The 19638-nt window shown below is 39.7% G+C and overlaps 1 protein-coding gene across 1 annotated transcript in view; it reads left to right on the top strand.

Moving 5' to 3' along the window:
- The window catches only part of BBS9 (Bardet-Biedl syndrome 9), a 298029-nt gene extending 278861 nt beyond the window's left edge, over positions 1–19168 (top strand). Inside the window, 2 exon segments of the mRNA XM_086467596.1 lie at positions 19027–19131; positions 19133–19168. Coding sequence (XP_086323722.1) covers positions 19027–19131; positions 19133–19168 — 141 coding nt within the window.
- The last annotated feature ends 470 nt before the right edge of the window (positions 19169–19638 follow it).

Here is a 19638-nt window from a genome sequence, read left to right as displayed (position 1 = left end):
TCTGGTTTTAACCATCTTACCTACTATGATATGGCATGTGCCAGATAGATCAATGTGAAATTTCTGTTGTTCTCCTAGATGACTAATAAATATTGAATGTTGAAAAAATACAGGGTAGAGGTGGGAAGGCTGATTATTGCAAGCCATGTTTTCATACTGCCTCCTATTTTGGAGTTACACAATAAAAATAGTCACAGTCTGTACGTCATCTGTCAGGTCACCTCTCCCACTGTTTAATTCTGTGGTAGTTCTTTGATCCATGCAGAAGTATTCCAGGTTCCCTATAGCTGTGTATAGTGCTGTTGGGCAAAGTTGTGTGAAATGGAGTTAAATCCTGCTATATTACTTCAGTTCTGCCAGCCCGTAATTACAGTTAACACATTAGGTTTAGTGGATCTGCTGTGTTTCATGAGATTGAAACTAATAATTCATATTGCCCATTTTGGCATGGCAGTTTGTAGAAATAGACACAGAGGTTATTTGCAAGAAGTCGATGTTATGGAAATAACAGGTTTTGCAAGCAGTGTCTTGGGCACTATTTTACAGCTCAAATACGTGTTTTTGCATTATAATTTTATAATTACACTTTAATTTTTAACATGTTATATTTTCAACCTAATAAAGGAAAAGATGCGTTGGGATATTATAGCCTTTTCATGAAGATTTTTGGTCATCCGTGTTGTCCTCCCCGATATTTTTGTAAATCTCACTTCCTTAATTTCTATGCTGTTGTGCTTCTTAGATGTCCTCCAGCCAGTCCTCAAATGTATTGAAGTTGAGAGCACTGTGCACTGGCAGTGTCACCTGTCTTCAGTGTGCAACTTAGCAGGCAGTGCTAATGCACCAGTTCGTGCCTCTTGGTCTTGGGTAAATCTGCAGCTGTTCTCTTCAAGAGCTGGCTGTAATCATACCACTTTTTTGCTGTTTCTCATCCAAACTATGTGCATGTCCAGCTTTTATAAGAGTGTGCAGAAATCAGTTTCATAATTCTTGCAAATGCTTTTCCTTGATTATGGTGGGAGAGTAAAATCTCTCCAGTATCTTTTTATGTAGTACAGAGCTGTAAACACCTCCAGATACGCTCTCAACAAAGCTGTGTAGTCAGGAACAGTATTAACTGTGAGCTCTGCAGTGCCTTCTACACTGCATTGAGCTACGCGGGGTATTTCACTGCAAATGCATAGCTTTTTCCACTCTGCTACTTCTGCAGGGCTTTCCTCAGCAAGTATCTGTGTTTAAGATTGTTATTTCCATGATGTATTTCAAGTGGTATCTCCTTTTATCTTCTCTTAGTCCTAAAGCAATATTTCTTTCTCCTCTCCAGTATTTGTAGCTCATCTCGGTTTCTTATAATCCACACATTTCATTAACATGCCACCTACCTTCTTCCCCTAGATCATTAAAGAAACAAGATGGGACCTGCTGCTGGTCCCTTTGGCGTCCCAGCATGTGCTATGTGATAAGAGTTTTGAACAAAAGAACTACCATTCGAGGGCTGACCTTTGTAAACCCAAGTCAGCTCTTAACATGGTATTTTTAATTGTGCTTTAAAAAAAGAAAAAAAAGTAGAAACTTCAGTAAGGGGAACTTCTTAGCCCCTTGGGGGCCTTGGGCTTCCAGCTGTTGCTGCAATTTTACTGCTTTGGTCTTTTGTATCTTGGTGATTTTTATCCTTGATCTCCTGCTCTGTTAGCTTCACTGATGCTTTCCTTCAGTCTCAAGGCTTGAGATAAAATTTGTTCAGTTTAGCGCCATCAGCCATGAAAACCATTGTAAATACTGAAATATTTATACCAAAACACCAAAAAACAGATAGTGTAAAATAAAAACTGAAAAAGAAATCTAGATGTTTTTGTTCATGTGGAGTTACACAGATCTAAATGAAAACACATTCTTTTAAGATTATGTAGATTGTTGGTGCTAAATTCTGTGTAAACATGATTTTCGGGCTGATGGGTGACTGGCGGCTTGAGTTCAGAAGACCTGGATGCTCAAATTTTATTCTTCTGACCTGCTGGATCATTTGAAATCACTGGGTGTGTGGGGATTTCAGCCTTTTTCAGAAATGGCTCATAAAAAAACCCCTCAAAACCCACAAAAACCGAAACCATCACAACCCATAAAAGTTATTTTTATTATTATTCATATTTCATTTGGAGATGATGACAATTAATTTTGGATTGCTTTACATTCATTAGAAAAGTGTTTAAGGTAAATAATTTTCAACCTAAACTAATAATGGATATGTAAGGAACTGCTGGGTTAAATAATAACTTCGATTTAAAGACATGCAGGTATGTGCATATACAAAGTTGTGTGATTATCTACTATTCTTTTTCTCCCTAGATATTCCAGGTAACTCTTTATGAGTTTCTACTCACTTTTCCAAATCTGGCAGGTTCACTATGGCAAAGATTAATACCCAGTCCAAGATGGATTCATCTCTTGAACTGATATTTTAAAATAGGAAACTCATACTCTTGGTTTAAGGCAGAAGTTATCTTCAATACAGCAGTTTTGCTGTTTTCCCCTTGCCCAAAGTGTTAGCCTTATATTAAATATAACTAATTCAAAAATCCTTTTTAATGAGTTTATGGAACCTCATTTTCTGTTGTTTTGCGATTTGTATTGCCAGTTCTACCTAGGAAAAGGGGCAGGCAAAATGCAAGTATGTTGGGCTAGCTGTGTCTCAGATCACATGCCTAGTTGTTCCCTGTCATTTTTTTCTGATGTAAGAGTAGTCCATGATTTTACAACTGTATTATCCATCATATGCATAAAAGAGCTGATGTGAAATTGCCTTTATTGCCTTAATTTTTTGTATTTTCTAAACTCGTGAGTGCTTGAATTTGCAAGTTATGCATTTTTATCCTAACTGTTTTGCATGTAATAAATTGTCCTCCAGCTATAACCAAGGCCTTTACAAACTGATGGAATCAACAATATAGAGCGTACGGTTGCCAAGTACACTGAATTTTTAAGCATCTCTTTTCTGCTTTATAGGTTTGTCTGAGGATGCAGCAGAGGAAGCAGAGAAGCCGTGAAATCTGAAGATGACCCTCAGGAGGAATTTCTGTCTGATGTCAAATGCATTTATAATGCAACAGTACCAATCCATTTTACTGTCTACTGATTGCAGCTTCCAGGAGGAGAGGACTGTTCTAATTTATCCAAAAAGTTTCCATTTTAATAATTTTGGTTGGGTCTCCCTGCTAACTACTAGCATCCTTTCTGTAAGCAGAGTTTAAGCACTTACCCAACTGTGGTAGGGGTGTTGTGTTATGTTTTGCAATATATCAGCCCTTTCTAAGGATTCAGTTGATTGATCAAAGACTGTTTACACATAGTTAAAAGCAACCTTTATTTCAGGCTCTGTTTTATCTTTTTTAAAAGATATTCTGAACTGTACCTCCCTTTGAGATTATAACATTTGTTATATCACAGTTTTGACAAGATAACTATCTCGTTTCCTTCTGTACTAACATTCATGGTTCCAGACAGCTGAATTCACCACCAGAAGAAAAGCTGGTAATCCATCAACTTTTTTTTCCCCTCTCTCATTGCTTGTACAGACTCCTGCTCTCTAGAGATATAGAGTAAAATATGGTTACTGGACATTAAGGGCAAACCCTTTTGCCATTAACTATGTCACTATAAATGTGAATAAAGTTTACACTGTAAGTACCTTGAGCACAGCAACACATGGATCTTTTTTTATGGTTAACTGTAACTTCTGTTTTTCTTGTCAATCAGTCTGTTCTAGTTATGGGTGAGATTATCAGAAGTAACTAGCAACTTTTGAGTGCCTTAATTTTTATTAATCTAGTTGGAGGGTGCTTTGAGTTTTTAGAAAGTGCTGAGTATTTCCCTTCTGAAAGTCAGGTCCATGCATGGTGCCTGAAATGCACCCATCAACTGAGGTGACCTTTGAGAGGACCTTGGCCTAGGGTTTTGAATCGTCAGGCTCATGTCTGGGTTTGTGAGAGTGAGCTGAGATACCAATAAAAGATACTTGGCACTGAACGTAATTGAGACCTGAGTCAAGTGTAAAAACAGGCATTTGAACGAGGCCTCTCCTGGCTGTTTGTGGTTCGTACCAATATACAAGTTGCGGTCTTTTGGATGGCAGATACAAAAAGCACTGGTAGTCTCATCTTAGTTTCTGGTGGATGCAATTCCATGAGCCATCTCCCCATACCACGCTCCTGTTGGTTTCCTCAGGAGGTGTTCACCAACTCTTGTTCTAGCTGTAGAAGAGGTCCCTGCAACTCACTTTTGTGCTGTTTAGGCATAGGTTGTGGCCGTTTCTGTGGTCTGTGCTAGACTGATCTGTGCATAAAAAGGAGACCTTATTCTTCAGGATGTCTTAAGCCATCAACCTTCATCATGTCTGTATCTACTTTCAACCTCTTTGCATCCACCCCCAAAACAAAACTAGCTTTGCGCTACTTTTGTGTGTCTGCTGCTTAATCCTCTGGTCCTACTCTGGCTCAGTAAACATGATATAGCCATGTTTCATAGAGCCTTTTTCAACATGTTAGCTATTAAATAGAGCTAAGTGGTCAGGGAACTGTGTAAGGCTTCTCATACCTCTAGGACTGAAGTGGGCAGCAACTCCCAATAAAAATCACTCTGTCCCCCAGGAGACCTCAGATATCTACAAGTTGTGGGGCCAGAAATCTTGCCTCTTTCCCAGGAAGGAAAAATCCTACCCCCTGCTTGTTATGGAGTGATTCTGCTGGTTGAGTTTTCTTCACTGATCCCTCCCCTGTGGTTTTTGTCAGGAGGGTGGTATCTAACCCATTGTCAAGGTACCCTGCTGCGCTGCGAAAATTACACAATAAAATAATCTCCTGTAGTCTCTGTACACACCTCAATGACCAAAGAAAATCCATGGAGAACTAATCAATTGCTGTAGCTATTAGGCTTAAACTTTAACTATAGATCTCAAATCTTCTTTTGTCCTCTTGTCAGTGACTACTAGGTAATCTAGAAAAATCAACCACGGTTACCACTGAAAGACCGTACCATAATGGTGTAGAATCCTGGACCAAAGAATCCTAAAATATAGGCGTATAATATAGCTGGAAAGCACACTACTTGTGAGACTTTTGTGAAATATATTACTCTGTCATAATTACCATTATTGAATGTGATCCCAGTGCTCAGAGCTGCCTGGCTTCATTGGGAGTTTACGGTAAACAACAAGTAGGCACTCAGGTCAATTGTATCATCCCCTCTTATTTAAGTTATTTTCTGTCATTTTAAGCTATAAGGCTCAGAAGCACTCTTATTTGCCTTTTCTGTTCCATGCTTTGTAAAATGAGGTCTCATGAGAATAGTTTTACAGAAAGGGGAAAACATACTGGTAATAAAGAGCGGGGGGGGGGGGAAGGTAAGACTGTGTATTGTAGTAATGTATGACCTTTTTGTATATTGCAATAAATTGTGCTATTTGATAGTATCATCAGGAGTTGAAAGTTGCATTGAACAAAAATTCCTTAGTTTCCCCCAATGCCAAATAGTTCATCTAATTCAGAGGAAGGAAGCCATTGAAATGTAGTCATTTACACAGCAGGCTAAGAGGAAATATTGTAAAGTAATTCTTAGCGGTTCTCAAAAGTAGTTTGAATTTTTAAGTTCTTCTTGGGTGGAAAAAAAATCAGGCCAATTACAGGAAGTTTTGAAGTTAGAGAGTTGGCCAACTGAAAAATGAAAGGAAACATTGCTAGTTTGGGGGGAACCAAATATTTGGTTCTCATTGATGATGTTTCTGAGGCCCAGACAGACATTGCTGGCCAATCAAACTATTCTGAACAGAGTTTTAGAGTAATGCCTGGTCAGCATAAATATGCAGCCTGTCTGTGTGTTTAGGTATTCAAGGAGAATTTTATATGTTTAGGTGGCTCACAGAAAAAAAATATTTTAAATTATCATTTAATTGAAATTAATTTTGTATACATCTATCTACAAGTAATTTTGTGACATTTTGAAAACCATGCTGTGAGTCATGGCAACTTTATTATATTTGTGCTATAGCACTTTGAAATGCATTTTCTAAAATAAGTCCTAATGCAAAATATATACTTTTTTTTCTGTTAAACAGATAAATACTTCTAGAGTTTATTTTCTTGGTGGAGTTTATTTTCTTGGTGTTATGGTCCAAGGGCTTTTCTTTGATTTTGTTTTTGTTCTGTTGCAATTTAGAAGAACAGATTAAAACAATTACTACTCTGATGACCAAAATCTGGAGGTCTGGGCTCTGCTGATCTTTTGGGCTTTGAACACAATGCTGAGTTCAAACTAGGACTGTGGTTTCCAGCCCCAGATTGATTCTTCTGTCCAACTACTATTAAACTATGACACAGAAAACCAACATTTCTTTACTTTTAAGGGGTTGGGTTTTGCTTTAAAATGTGTTGTCTTTTTCTTCTCTTCAGCGTTTACTGTACAGCAAGCATTAGAGATAAGTTTCAATATTCTTGTATTGCTTATAAAGAGTAATTTACTGCCATAAACTGAAATTTGCTAAGCAGAGATTGTATTTCCATGTGAAGTCTTTCCAGCATAAAAAAAATACAGAGTATGCATCATATTGAATAAGTATCTTTCCTTCTTATCAGAATATCCTGTTTATAAAGAATCTTATTAAAAAACCTCCAAAGGTGCTGTAAAATACATGATGTACTCCTAAAACCAAGATTCTGTATTGCTTCTTTATTTGAAATTAACCTTGAGTTTCCCGTAGCTTGCTTTGTTGTTACCCCTTGACATCATGTCACTTTGTTTATTTACTCCCTCGTAGCATAAGTTTCCTCCAGTGTTTATGTGGTATCTTCCTATGCTGTTTGCAGGTGACTTGGTTCCTTTGCAGCTCAAAGGTGAAGTTTGCATACCTTTCTTCTGGTTCATGAGCCTTGATCCTATTGAGGGGACAGAATGCCCCCAGGTCGTGTTAAAACAAGTGGGAGACTGAGGCACTTGGTGTCTACAGGCTGGACTTATAATCAGCAAAAGTGATCCAAGGTAGAGGTGTTTTTGAATGCATTGTTTCTATGAGGATTTATTCTAATATTCCAGTAGACTAAGGTCAACACCAGTTTGATATTTATATAAAGACTGAAAAACATTGCTTGGTTTAGAGTCTGAAACTCCTCTCTACTTGTTTGTCTCCTGTTGTAAATTTTTATAATGGTCAGTAGTATCAGAAACTATTATTTGTTTCCTTCTCCTTTGCAAGACAGCTAGCTGTTTGCTGTGTAGAAGCTGCTAATTTAGGGGAGTGTGCTTTATCCAGGAGACCAGCAGATCACACCTAGCACTTTTGTTAGCATTAAATGTATAGCAAGTGATTTAGTTAATCATGGGATGGAAGCATAACCCAGTTAATGATCTGACCTGGTGTTCTGTGACAAAGTGTCCTGATCGCTGTATCTTTACATCTGCTATAGCCAGAAGTACAAACAAATGCAGCATGCAAGCACATTTAAATGAGTATAATTTTAATTTTAATATACTGTGATATTTTCCAAGAGTTTCATGTTGTCAAAAGCAGGAAAGGGAGTAAAATAGCATTATATTTTCATATACACTCATTGTAGGTTGATGTTTTTCACATGCGCTGTCATGGGTCTTTTGCACGTGCTTAGATTTACTATGTGTGTATGAGACATCCTTGTTTGCAGGTGAACCTGCTGTATTGGAGATTTTGGTATCCATCCTCATTCTTAAAATGAAAGGATTGAGCAAAATCGTGTTTTTATAGCAGTGAAAAAATCACAAAAGTAACCAGGAGCCCTGGAAGAGATCCGCACCCTCAGGCTACAGTATGTAAACTGATGTTACCTCTAATGGGAGTAATTTCCATTTGATGTAGCATGAGCATATTGTATTATTCATTTGTTTGCTAGCACTGCTTTAACACTACACTCTCATCATAAAAAAATATTTCTTTTGGAAATTATTTTTGGCAAAACCAGTTAAGACTCCAGAGCACAATGATAACGGTGTTTGATAAGATCTTTTGATTCATCTTTATAAGCAGAATAGAGCCTTTGAGTGCTTCCTAAGTGGGAATGATCATTGCAGATCATAGCTCACCCTCCACCACAGCTCCAGCTGGGTGCAGGCCAACAGCATATTCAGCTGCAGAAACAAGATAAAAGCTGTTCCAATTACGTAAGCTGTTGCCTAATCAGAAATCTTGAAGGGAGGTCAGTCATCCTGAGTCATTACTGTAACCTGATTAGAGGCCCAAATCTACTTTTGTTGAATTTAACTGAGTATTTTGCCATTGATTTTGACAGGAGAGCATCCCTACTCTTCTGCTGGAGACTGCATGTCCTAAGATGACGTATAAGCACCATTTAACTCCTAGCTAGATGATGTAATAAATTATGAGGGTGATTCCAAAAGGTACTAGTCCCAAAATACAATGTGCATGAGGGTTAGCTAGTCAGTATTAATTAAATAGCTGCTGCATTCCATCCCAGAAGTGGTTGTGTCTTTGTAGAGAGTGATGCTGCGTGTGAAATAGGCCCTAGCAAAATAAAAGCCCGGAGCATTTTAATGTTACTTCAGCCACTTATGAGATGAAATCACTCTCAAGATGATGTATAGCAGCTTTTCAACAGTCAAAGCAGCACTATTAAATAGTTTAGGAAATCAAGCAATGAACAGCATGCTCTCTTTCTGCTCCTCAACCGAGACAGTACGGGAGGGAAGTATTTCCAGGACATGTTTTATTAAGAAGAATGCACTTACTTAATTTGGCATTTGAGCAACAGAAAGCTTGGCCCTCTATCTTTTTAAAAGTTGCCATGGTTTCTCTAAAGGGATGTTGTTGTTGTTGTTATTACTATTTCCTGAATTTCATTTACTATTCAAAAATTGGCACCTCCAGTCTCCTCTCATTATATTGAGACATTTTATCATTGTTAATGAATGTAGCATAGGTGCTATTCTTAGGCATCCTTAGAAAACAAGGGTTTTGATCCAAGGATGGCTTGGACCAGTCCTCCTTACTTTGCTAAATATGAAGAGACTGTATTGCAAAGTCTGCAGTGTGTTTGGGAAAGAAGTGAGTTTTTTATTGTATTGTTTTTATTACTTTATTCATTTTAAAGGATAGACCAGTTCTACAGCATCTTGGAAGTGTTACAGAATATATGAAGTTGGTCTATAACAATCGTATTCCAATTCATTGTAAAGCAAGCATTCAATAATTAATAGTTACTTCAAGTGCCCACAATATATTATAATCATGATTGGATTCAATTACAAGAGACATAAAGGGGATTATTGTGCTTTTTCTTCCCCTGATGGTATAATGAAGTGGAGGCAGTTGGGATCCATAAATATTGGAGAACAGTCAAATTGCTGCATATATAACAGGAACTGCTTTTCCAGCTGTCTGGATGTGTAGTGTCTTCTTTCTGCTTGAGCAGTGACTGTAACTAGGAACTGGTGAGAACACAGCTTGGTTAACATGGTGTGGTTGCTTCTGATCCAGTAGAATCAGAGAGTTTCTATTGACTGCTTACTTGAGTGCCATGTTCCAGCATTAACTAGATATTTTGTGATGGTATGACATGTCTCTTTTCATCATGACACTGGACAGCTGCTTTGCAGACTTCAGGATGCAAGTCCCAAAAGCAGCTGGTAGGTGTGACTTGGGAGGGGAGAGTTTTGCCCATTGCTCTGGGGAACAGTATTTTGGCTGTAAGGATTTGCCTCTTCTGGCAGTGACCAGAACACCTGGGAGGAGGAAGAGGAGACCCAAGGAGCTGGATTCCCAGCAGATTCATGACCTAAAGCTCCTATGCCAGCTGCCACAGAGAAATGTATTCTCCTGAGAAGAAGAATCCTGCCTTGCCTGGGTAAGACTGTGCCTGTGGGATTGGTGCATTTGGGTGTTTGGTGGTCATACAACAGGGCTGGAAGCAGTGATAACAACCAGCTTGACATCAGTAAGAGACTGAAAAAGTGTTTCTGTGGCCAAGCAACCAAAGAAGAATATGGACAATTGTCCTGGTTTGGGCTAAATCAGAACTAATTCTGTTTTAGTGCTTTTAACTTTTCAGTTAAGTCTCCTCTAACTAACGGCATTTTCTGAAACAGCAGCATGTTTTTCCAGACAGTGACTGCTCCTAGCAGTGATAAGGCCTGATGTTTATAGTTCGTACCAAGGAATGGTATGCAGAGAGGCCCTTGCTTATACTTGTTCTTATGGCGACCAAGGTCACTGCTAAATCTTGTACTCCATGTTGGGGTGCCAGGAGTGAAAAGAGTCGCACCTACAGGGAGGAGCGAACTGGACAGGTGACCCAAACCTGACCAACAGAGTATTCCATCCCATATACATCATATTCAGTATAAAGCTGAGAGATCACGAGGGTCTCGCTCTTCTCCTCTTCGTCTCTTCCTCTCTTCTTCGATGGCCGACATCTGAGGAGGACTGATCCGTGCATCCCTGAATCCAGTGCCTGAGTCCAGCTCCTGTATCCCATCCCTGTCTGCTGCCAGGTCCAGCCTGGGACTGCCCCGGTGCCAGCCCTGTGGTGTGGTGGTGACATATTGTCATCAGGGTGGGGGGAGTTGGGTTCGGTATTGGTTTTGTATGTATTTGTACATATTGTATATATTTCATTTTTTCCTTATTCTTATTCTTTTCTTTTCTTTTATTGTTATTGTTCCATTAAAGCTGTTTTAGTTTTCTTTTCCAAACCGTAAAGTCTCTCTCCCTTGTTCTCTCTCCTTTTCACTTTTGGGAGGGGAGAGGGGTTAGTAGAGAGCGTCTGTCATTCGTTGGTGGCCGGCCCAGCCTCAAACCGTGACAACAATGTGGCTGGCCTTTCAGAATAGCTAATGGATTATCATTGCTATGTCAGTTGTACCTGTCTAGTCCTACACCATTGCGAATCGAGAGACTGAGAGTCACAGGAAAGCAAGGTCTGAGCAGAAATGGATGATACTTCCTCGCTGCAGGCAAGCAGGACTGGAGAAGGTAAAGGATGGCATTCTGTGTAAATGCTACAGGTGAGGTTGGCAAAAATAAGGTGGAAGAGAGTTGTGAATTTGTAGGTGGTTATAGATTGTGGATGGTAAACACTTAGTGTATTAAGAATTGATTTTATATTTCTGGGTTTGTCTCTTTTTTTTTTTTTTTTTTTTTAACAAAGTCATTCCGAACTCAGCACTCATTAGCTCATCTTGTGGGGAGAGGAGTCCTTTCTTTACTTTTAGTCCTCCTTGTCATCCACATTTTTGTAGATAGCAGTCACTCTTGCAATCATCATACATTTCTTTTCCTTTTTGCTTCTTTTTTTTCTTTGTCTACCAGATCCCATGGACCCTAAATCAGTGAATTTGCCCAGCAGCCACTTTGTAGATGCATTTTAAAATCCTGAAAGAAGGAAAACTTGCAGCAAAATGAGTGTTTTGGTTAAACCTTTGAAATACAATGTAGCTATTCTTCTCTGGGTTGAATAACATTGCTTTCAGCATCAGGAAAATAATGAATGGAAAACCAAATGCTCTAAAGAAGTTGAAGCTTTTTTTAAAGGGCTACTGCCCAAGTATGTCATCCAAAGGAGGAAAGTTGGTAGCTGCATTGTTTTTTGTATGACAGCTACCCAGACGGTGATGTGATACCTCTTACTGGGCTAGCTAAAGTTAAAATTAGAACTGAGCAAATAAATCCCAATGAGTAACACTTTGTACATTTAACCTTTCTTGCTTCTCATTAAGATCAACTTTTTCAAACCTGGCCACTTATTTTTGGCTTCCAGTTTACAGCATGCCGAGAGAGGACCTAATTGCTGAGCCTGGTGGTCTTCCTACCTTCAGCTTGACAATTTTGATTGCACAAAAACCTAATAGGCACCACAATACAGTCTGGTCCTTCTTGTTCAGGATTATTGTATTGTCCAGAAAAACAATTTCTACAAATGCTCATCCAGTGCTCTGTCATTTGGAGATACCCACTAGACAAATCAGAACCCTCAGTATTTAGCTGTTAGGCTTCTTAAATCTCAAAGCAGCAGGGCGCGTCCATCCCTCCGGGGCTAAGCTAGGAAGTGAGTTTGGGCATTTACCTCTATGTTTATTTGGGTTGCTATAGTAGAGCTGGGAGAGACTTCGTGATAACACTTATGGAAACTTGCATGTGACTTTTTGTGTAGAGCTTTGCTATCAAATCATGTCCATGTTGACTTCTGATTTGAAACTCATTCCTCTCTTACTGATCATTGTCCTCACTACTGAAAACTTTTATTCACCAAATTTTTAAAGACAAATTATTCCTTCTCCATATCACTTTTACCCCTGTTGATAGCTCTCCTTCAAAGCAGCCGTGCACTACTGCAACTGAGTGAGCGGCACAGCAGAGGTAAGCAGATCAAACTGCCTGTAGATAGGGAAGTTGTGTTACTCTGATTCAGCATCCATTGGGTGTGGCGGAGCAGTTTCCAAAATGGTAAACTTACTCACTAGAATATCCAGAGGACATTTTTGTTCAGGAAAAAAAAACAGCCAGAGGATATTAGTGAAAGGAACGCCCTTCTCCTTAATTTCTTGTGCCTACTTCATTGTTACTCAGGGCTAGACTGTTAGTCATGTGGCTAGGACAAACTGAAACTGGGGTAGTTGAGGCTCTGACAGTGTGCCTAGGCAGCCCATGCATTAGCCCTTTTCCCCTTCTCCCCTCTCCCCACACACACACAGGCTCCTCTGTGCTCTTGAACAGGGCAGAAGTACGGATGCTCAGTTCTACTTCTCAAGGGTAAATCTCCCACTCCGGCACAGGCTGTGCCAGCAGTCAGGTTGTGCCAGCATCCCTCAAGACTTGCCCTGGATTTCCTCTGCTTCGTGCCTCCGCCTGGTTCACATCAGAGGTGTCATCTGGCCTCCTCCCTTTGTTAACTATAGCACCATGTGGTGCTTAGAAAACAGTCATAAACTGATATAACAGTTTTGGCTCTCCTTACAGGCTCCCATGTCTCTCATCATCTTCACTGGGTGCCCATGAGGATATCTGGGTTAATGTACCACACTGTCTCGGCTCAGTCCCTGTCTTTTCCCTTGCTGAGACCTGTGTTGTCAAAACTAACTGATAATTTGGATTGTGCTCATATTTTTAGATACCCCAATTAAACTTGAGGCCCATGGCTTAGTCTGAGAACCCAGAAAGTGAGACTCCAGATTTGGAGAATTTGATTGTGAGTGAATAGATCTGTTTTTCAGCTGCTCCCATGCTCATACCTTTGCAATCTGGCTGGATCCTGCTAGCTGTGAAAAAATACTTAGTTTGCATTACACCTCTTCTAGGAGAAATGAAAATATAGCTTTCAGAGACATCTTTTCTTCCTTGTTTCTTCTAGCTTGTATCATGTAAATTCACTGTCTTGTCTTAATCCTTTTCTGCACTTGGGCCAGTAGCCGAAAGCCTGTGAACGTATGTGTGTGTTATCCTCTGCGCGCTCTGCAGAAACAGCTTTATGAACCACAGAGACTATCTTAAATGGCTGTTTTTTGAAATCTTATCATTACAAAGCCGAGGCTTGATTGTTGTCCTCTGATTGCTTCATAGCAGCAGAATTCCTGCATTTTGGGAATTGTGCTGTCTATTCATCCAGTTGGAGTGGATCCAAAAGCAAAGCGTGGAGCTGTTGTGAGCATTGGCTAGTGCTCACAATGTTACTTTCTCTAATAGATGGCCTGTGTTGTCATATTGTGGAATGCTCAGATGTCCATTCATCATCATTTGGAGCATGGGGATGATTTTTTATTTTTAAATAAAGATGCACAGAAATGATCTTTAAGAAGTCCAGTTGCTTTCATTACTTCTGGCACAACAGAGCTGAAAGCAGCTCTGCTGTGGGGTGGCCAAACCCTCAGTTCTTTGATTTATTATTTGATATTTTTCTTTCTTAATATGAACATTTATGAAGGTAAACACATGCTTCAAAACAAGTCCATCTAAGAAAGTAATTGTGAAAGTTTAGAAATACCATCCTGGATGACCTCTTAGGGAAAGGCTGGGGTCTCCATCCTGCAGGTGCTCCACACTGTGCATGTCCCAAGCAAGCCATCCGAGCAGTGCCAGCGGGCAGCCAAGCCACACAGCTAGCTTGGCATAGTCTGTAAGTACAGGAGCACTCTCATGCCTTTTCTCTGAAGGTTCCAATCAGAATTTTGGATTTGTTTCTGCCTAGCTTCCATGAAACCACTGGCTCCCAAGGAAAGCCTGGGAGACCCTAGACACTGACAGCTGCTTAGCTGAGTTTGTGGATTGATTTACATTTACATCTGCTGCCAGTTTGAATGGAGGGCTAACTGAACAGGTTGCAATGGGGTGGACTGTCCTTGAGTGCTTCTGGGACACCCCAGGCCAGAGGTGTGGCTGTCTGTGTGCACAGCACTTAGTGCTGCCACTTGTAGAGGCCTATGGACCCAAATTCCTCCTCCTGGCAGCCCCAGGAGATGCATCCCCCTTGGGAGAAGAGACCTGTTTCTTGGGTAACCCAACACAGGGTGACCCTGAACACAGGGGCACCCCGATGCTGTAGCTGCCTGGCTTTTGAATGGCATTATCCTGGCTTCCTCTGGGGACCTGCTGCAACAAGTGCTTACAGGAGGGCCTTCTGCCCATGATGTGATTATTCTTCTTGACTTCATTGATGTGTGAATGTTTCCTGGGGAAGGGTCTAAATTATGTGATCTATGAGCATGGTCAGCAGTTTCCAAAGTAATTCCAGCACCATAATGTTCTTTTTGTTTAATAATAGCTATCTTCTCCATTATTGGACTTCCATACTGATACAAACCACACTACAGCCATACAGACTGACTTCAATTTGATCAAAACATATGAATATTAAAGCAAATTTGATCAAAACTTAACTATTAAAACCAGTTAGAATTTTAAGCGACTTGGTAAAGAGGTAGCTCTGTCATTTTTCAGACTAGCTTAATTAAAACCCCAAATCCCTAAACCCACAAATTCTGTTCTGAAAACAGCTTATCACCAACCAGCCTCTCACAAAGACATCGTTTTGTATGTCAGAATATCTGCCAGCCGCTACCTTGAGACTTCAGAGTCTATGTTTAAAGATAACCTAAAATAAATAGCATACACCATGTGTAAATACATAATTAAAATTCTGTGAAGCCTTAAAACTGTTGATTAATTGTGTTCTTTGGTCACAAGAAATTCAGCTGACTCTCTTGTGTTTAACCTGCTAATATATACAAGACATGTGACTGATACTTTCCCAAAGTAAATACAATTCCCTGTCTCTGTTCAGCTCATGCTCCTAAATTATGTATTTAGAGGTACGCTACTGTCAGAGAACTTGGGGATTTGGCAGAACCCGACCACAGATCTGTATAATGACACCAAAAGCCCACCTCTGGCACATTTAATGATGCTCTCGTCTCACCCTGAAAGAGCCTTGGATAGCTGAGAGGCAGGTAGATGAATTACACTGCCTTCCGGAAATACATTTTTTCTCTTGCCCAAGAAGCTGGGTGTTTTCTTTTTGGTGAAGTGCTGAGATTAATCTGACCTGGTAAGCAAAATAAGATGAGTTTTTAACAAATTTCTACTTTTTAGTTCTAGTATACTTGCTTATTTCTGCTTTTTTGTGTACTCTTGTCTAATTTTGGGTTTAAGCACATGCAGAATATCCGGGGTTTAATTAGTCAGATTGGTGGGCATTTCAGTATAATTATTAAATCTTGTAGTATTGCTTCTTTAATAATGGCTGTATTGCTCGTTATGAAATTGCATAACTAGTAGAAGTTTCAACAGATCAGTGCAGGATTACCCCAATTTGCTCATATGTATTATGTGAACGTATCCTCAAGGTTGGAGCTGAAAAAGACTCCTTATGATTGTCACTTCATTGCTCTCTACATGTGTGGTACTGTCAGTCAGTAGGATAGATCAGGTATTAATGCTTAATTAGGTGTGCTTTGTTTAAATCAGAAGCCAGTAAGAAGTAGTAGGGAGGATTTCTTACCTGCACCAGCTGTAATGTTGCATAGGCAATTTTCTTAAGAAAAAAAGTATCTGGAAAATATCAGTAAGTAGGCGTTCTTTGTGAAACTGTTTTTTCTTTTGTTTCCAGATAAAATAAGGTCTGTTGTACTAATTGCAGGGACAGTAAAAGCAAATGTGCTGTACAGCCAAAGCCCGATGAGCAAAAAGAAAAAGCACATTCTGAGAAGAAACCAAGAGAGCACTTCGCTCACGCAGGAGCAAGACATTAGCACATATGGGTTACATTGCTATAACCAGATCTGCGGTTCAGGGTAATTGTGGCAGCAGCTCCAGATCATCCCGGTCCGTGGCTGCCGGCTGCAGGGCTCTGCTCTCCCAACACTGCCACCTGCCAGCAGCTGCACCGCACAGCAGTGTCTCTCTTTTTCACCTACCGTTGTCGACGAGCTGTAACTTTTTATTATATATGACTTAAAATTAATGGCCCTTAGTCTCCTCTCACTCATTTGAGTGTGAATGAGGGCACCCATGTGAAGGAGAGGAGGCTCCAGCTTGATATATGTCACTCCTCAAAACTCACCTCTGAGGTTTTAAGCCTTTAGTTGTCATTCAAAAAAAAAAAAAAAAAAAAAGTCCTGGGAGAAATTCTGCTGTAAAACAAGAGTAGCAGCAGGAGGAATGAACTCATGGGGTAGTCTCTCGGTAGGTGAAGCGATGCTCTTGCAGGATGTACACTGTTGGAAACTTCTCTTTTAGCAGAAATGCAAGCCTTTGCCTTTCTGTGCTTGGTAGGGGCAGCTGCTTTTGAACTGGATCCTGGCTGGGGGGAATAATGTTCTGTCAAAATAAGCATGCCTTTTCTTTTGGGGAGGGCAGGGGGTGGGATCAAGAATTTCTGCACATGCAGAGTGGCTCTCTGTAGTACAGAGAGGGTCCATTCTCATCTGCAATCATCAGTCTTCCATTTTATAAAATGTTTCTCAAGTACTTCTTGTTTGTTGCATTTATTAGCTAATAGAGCAGCCAGGCAAAATGCAGGTTTTGGTTTGTCTCACAAATTGAAAACAAAGAAGTACCTCATGTATGTCACTCTTCATGTGATTTCATTAGCTCTTATCCTTTATCAGACACAGCAGATGTTCAAGGGTAAACCTAACACAAAACTACATAACTCACACAAAATAATTTTTATTATCTCTGGAAGACAAACTATTTACAGCAGCGAAGTAACAAAAAGGAATACGAGCATATGCCACTTCATTCTGTTTGCTTGGCCTATGGCCCCTTGAATAGCTTCTGCTGGGAATCCCATAAGACAGCATCAGCATTTCTGTTATAATTTACTTTTTTTTGTTGTTTTAACATATTTGGTATAGATTACTAGAGCGGTCCATTGTCTCCATTTTGCTATGGTATTTTCTGTGGCATACAAGTATTTTGCAGTTTGAGGCTCTGGTGGCATTTATATACAGTTTAGTTTATGCTCTGTTCGTTTGGATTGCATTTGTACAAATACAGATGATGAGGATCGTTTTGAAGACGTTTGCCATGAGAAACTCCCTTTTGTAAGGCTAACTTTTTTTGAATTCTTAGAAAATATAATTTAAACAATAGAAGTATGCATGTTTGACTGTGCCAGGACATTTTATGTTAATAAACTTTTAAAATGTTGCTCATTATCTTTATCTTGCTGCAAATAAGTTAAATGCTTTGCATGTTCCAGGGGTTTATGGAAAATTGTCAAAATGATGAGTTATTCGATAAAATTTATAAACATTTATTCAAGTAAGTGTCACTGTAACTTTTAGATACTTTCTTGTACTTCCCTTTTATTTAAAGACTTTGACCATATGCCATTTTAAATCCTGTTACAGTTTAAAACCTCTTAGTGTGGTCTCCAGACCTCATTTACATCAATTTAATTTTCTGAATATTTTGCAGTACAGGAGCTTTGTCAGGAGCACCTTTTTGATATACTCAAGCCAGTCTCGAGGTTTATTAACGTTATCTCCTGGAGGAAAAGAGTCCATGCGAGAAATATTGTTTGTTCACACCGGTAGATACTCTTAACTTTAAAACTCAATTAAGCACAGAAATGAATGAACATGCATAAGCATTTGAAAGGCTGCAGCCCAGCTCAGTACAACTGAACTGTGAAGACCCGATCAGCCACCGAAGGGTGAACAGTAAAGTAACTCCTGTCTGCTCTCCTGCATGAAAGTGTGTGTCCATCATGATCCTATGAGCTGCTATGGAGCTTCCCAACTGCTGTGTGCTGATGCACCGTGATAATAAAATACTTTCCCAAATTCAGGTGTCTCTTCAAGAATTGGCAGGGTTGAAGTTTATCAGACTCACTCCTCCAACTACAGCAGATGTGTGTGAGCTTCTTTTTGATTATCTAAGTTATTGGACTGAGAATTCTTTACCTTTAGTAAAATGTTAATAACAATAGACATGTGTATGCTCAATCTGATATCCAAACCACCTTCAGTGCCTTGTGAATGCATAGTCACTCAGCAAAACAGAACTGGAAACAGTGAGTTGTGCCCATTGACATAAATACAGAGGCATGTTCTCTTCTTTATTTTGAAAGTCTCATAAATACAAAGAAACTGTGTTAAAATAACGCATAGCAACATAAAAGTAATAAAAGCAGGGATGTTCCCAGTGCCAACATATACACGTTCCTATGCAGCATGTTTACCGCACGCTTTCTTGCATGGTAAGGGACCCTTGGGAAGGCCTATGCCCAAGACCTAGAAGAGTGAGTTTCCTAAACAAAAGAAAATATATGTGAATTCCAGTGATTCAGTGTCTTCCTCTGCTTTCGGAAGAATTCTCTAGCCCATGATTTTGGGCGATTTTGACTTGCCAGTTCTAGCAATTTTGACTTGCCAGTAAAACAGATAATCACAAAGATGTGAATGTGGTCACTGCCATCTTCCCTGTTACTATTGTTAATCAAAAAGCTTTTTTTTTATTTTTAGGTGGGTGTTAAGTTGAACCATTGTTATGACCAGCTAATGGCTGACATTGTTTTATGGCTGACTGCTGGGAAAGCATCACTGGAGGAGGAGCTGAATTACATACAAAGTTGTATTTGTGAACAGCTACTGCTCTCTCAAGCTGGATGAGCCCAGGCTGACCAATAAACAGAACTAACAGATGTATCCTTTCAATAACAACTGATATCATGTAATGCTTATACAAAAGAGGAAAGGGTTTTGATGGCATGACTTCTGTTTTAACTGCTGGCATTTAACAAAGTCTCTGTGCATATCTGATAGCAGGATATGGTTTTCAGTGTGACCCTCTGATTTTGCTAAAATTACCACAGCTTTGAATGTTGCTTGGAAAAATTGAACAGGGATGCAAAAGGCAAAAAAACCCTTGAAACTGTACTTAGTGCACCATTATAATCAGAAAGGATGCTGACCTCTGATAAAGTGGACTTTGGATATAGGGTAAGGGAGAGGTAAAAAGCTGTGACAAATACCATACCTGTAGCACTGAATGTGTGGAACTAAGGTGGGTGAGGATTAAGATGGCGTATTTCCTTCCCAGGCTGGGTTTTACTTCATGAGAGATTTAAATGAAAGAGTGATCTTTCTCCATGACATGTCACCATTATC

This window comes from Leptosomus discolor, chromosome 7 (genome assembly GCF_034619465.1).
Source record: "Leptosomus discolor isolate bLepDis1 chromosome 7, bLepDis1.hap2, whole genome shotgun sequence".
NCBI lineage: Eukaryota > Metazoa > Chordata > Aves > Leptosomiformes > Leptosomidae > Leptosomus > Leptosomus discolor.
This window is presented reverse-complemented; position numbering and strand designations above follow the sequence as displayed.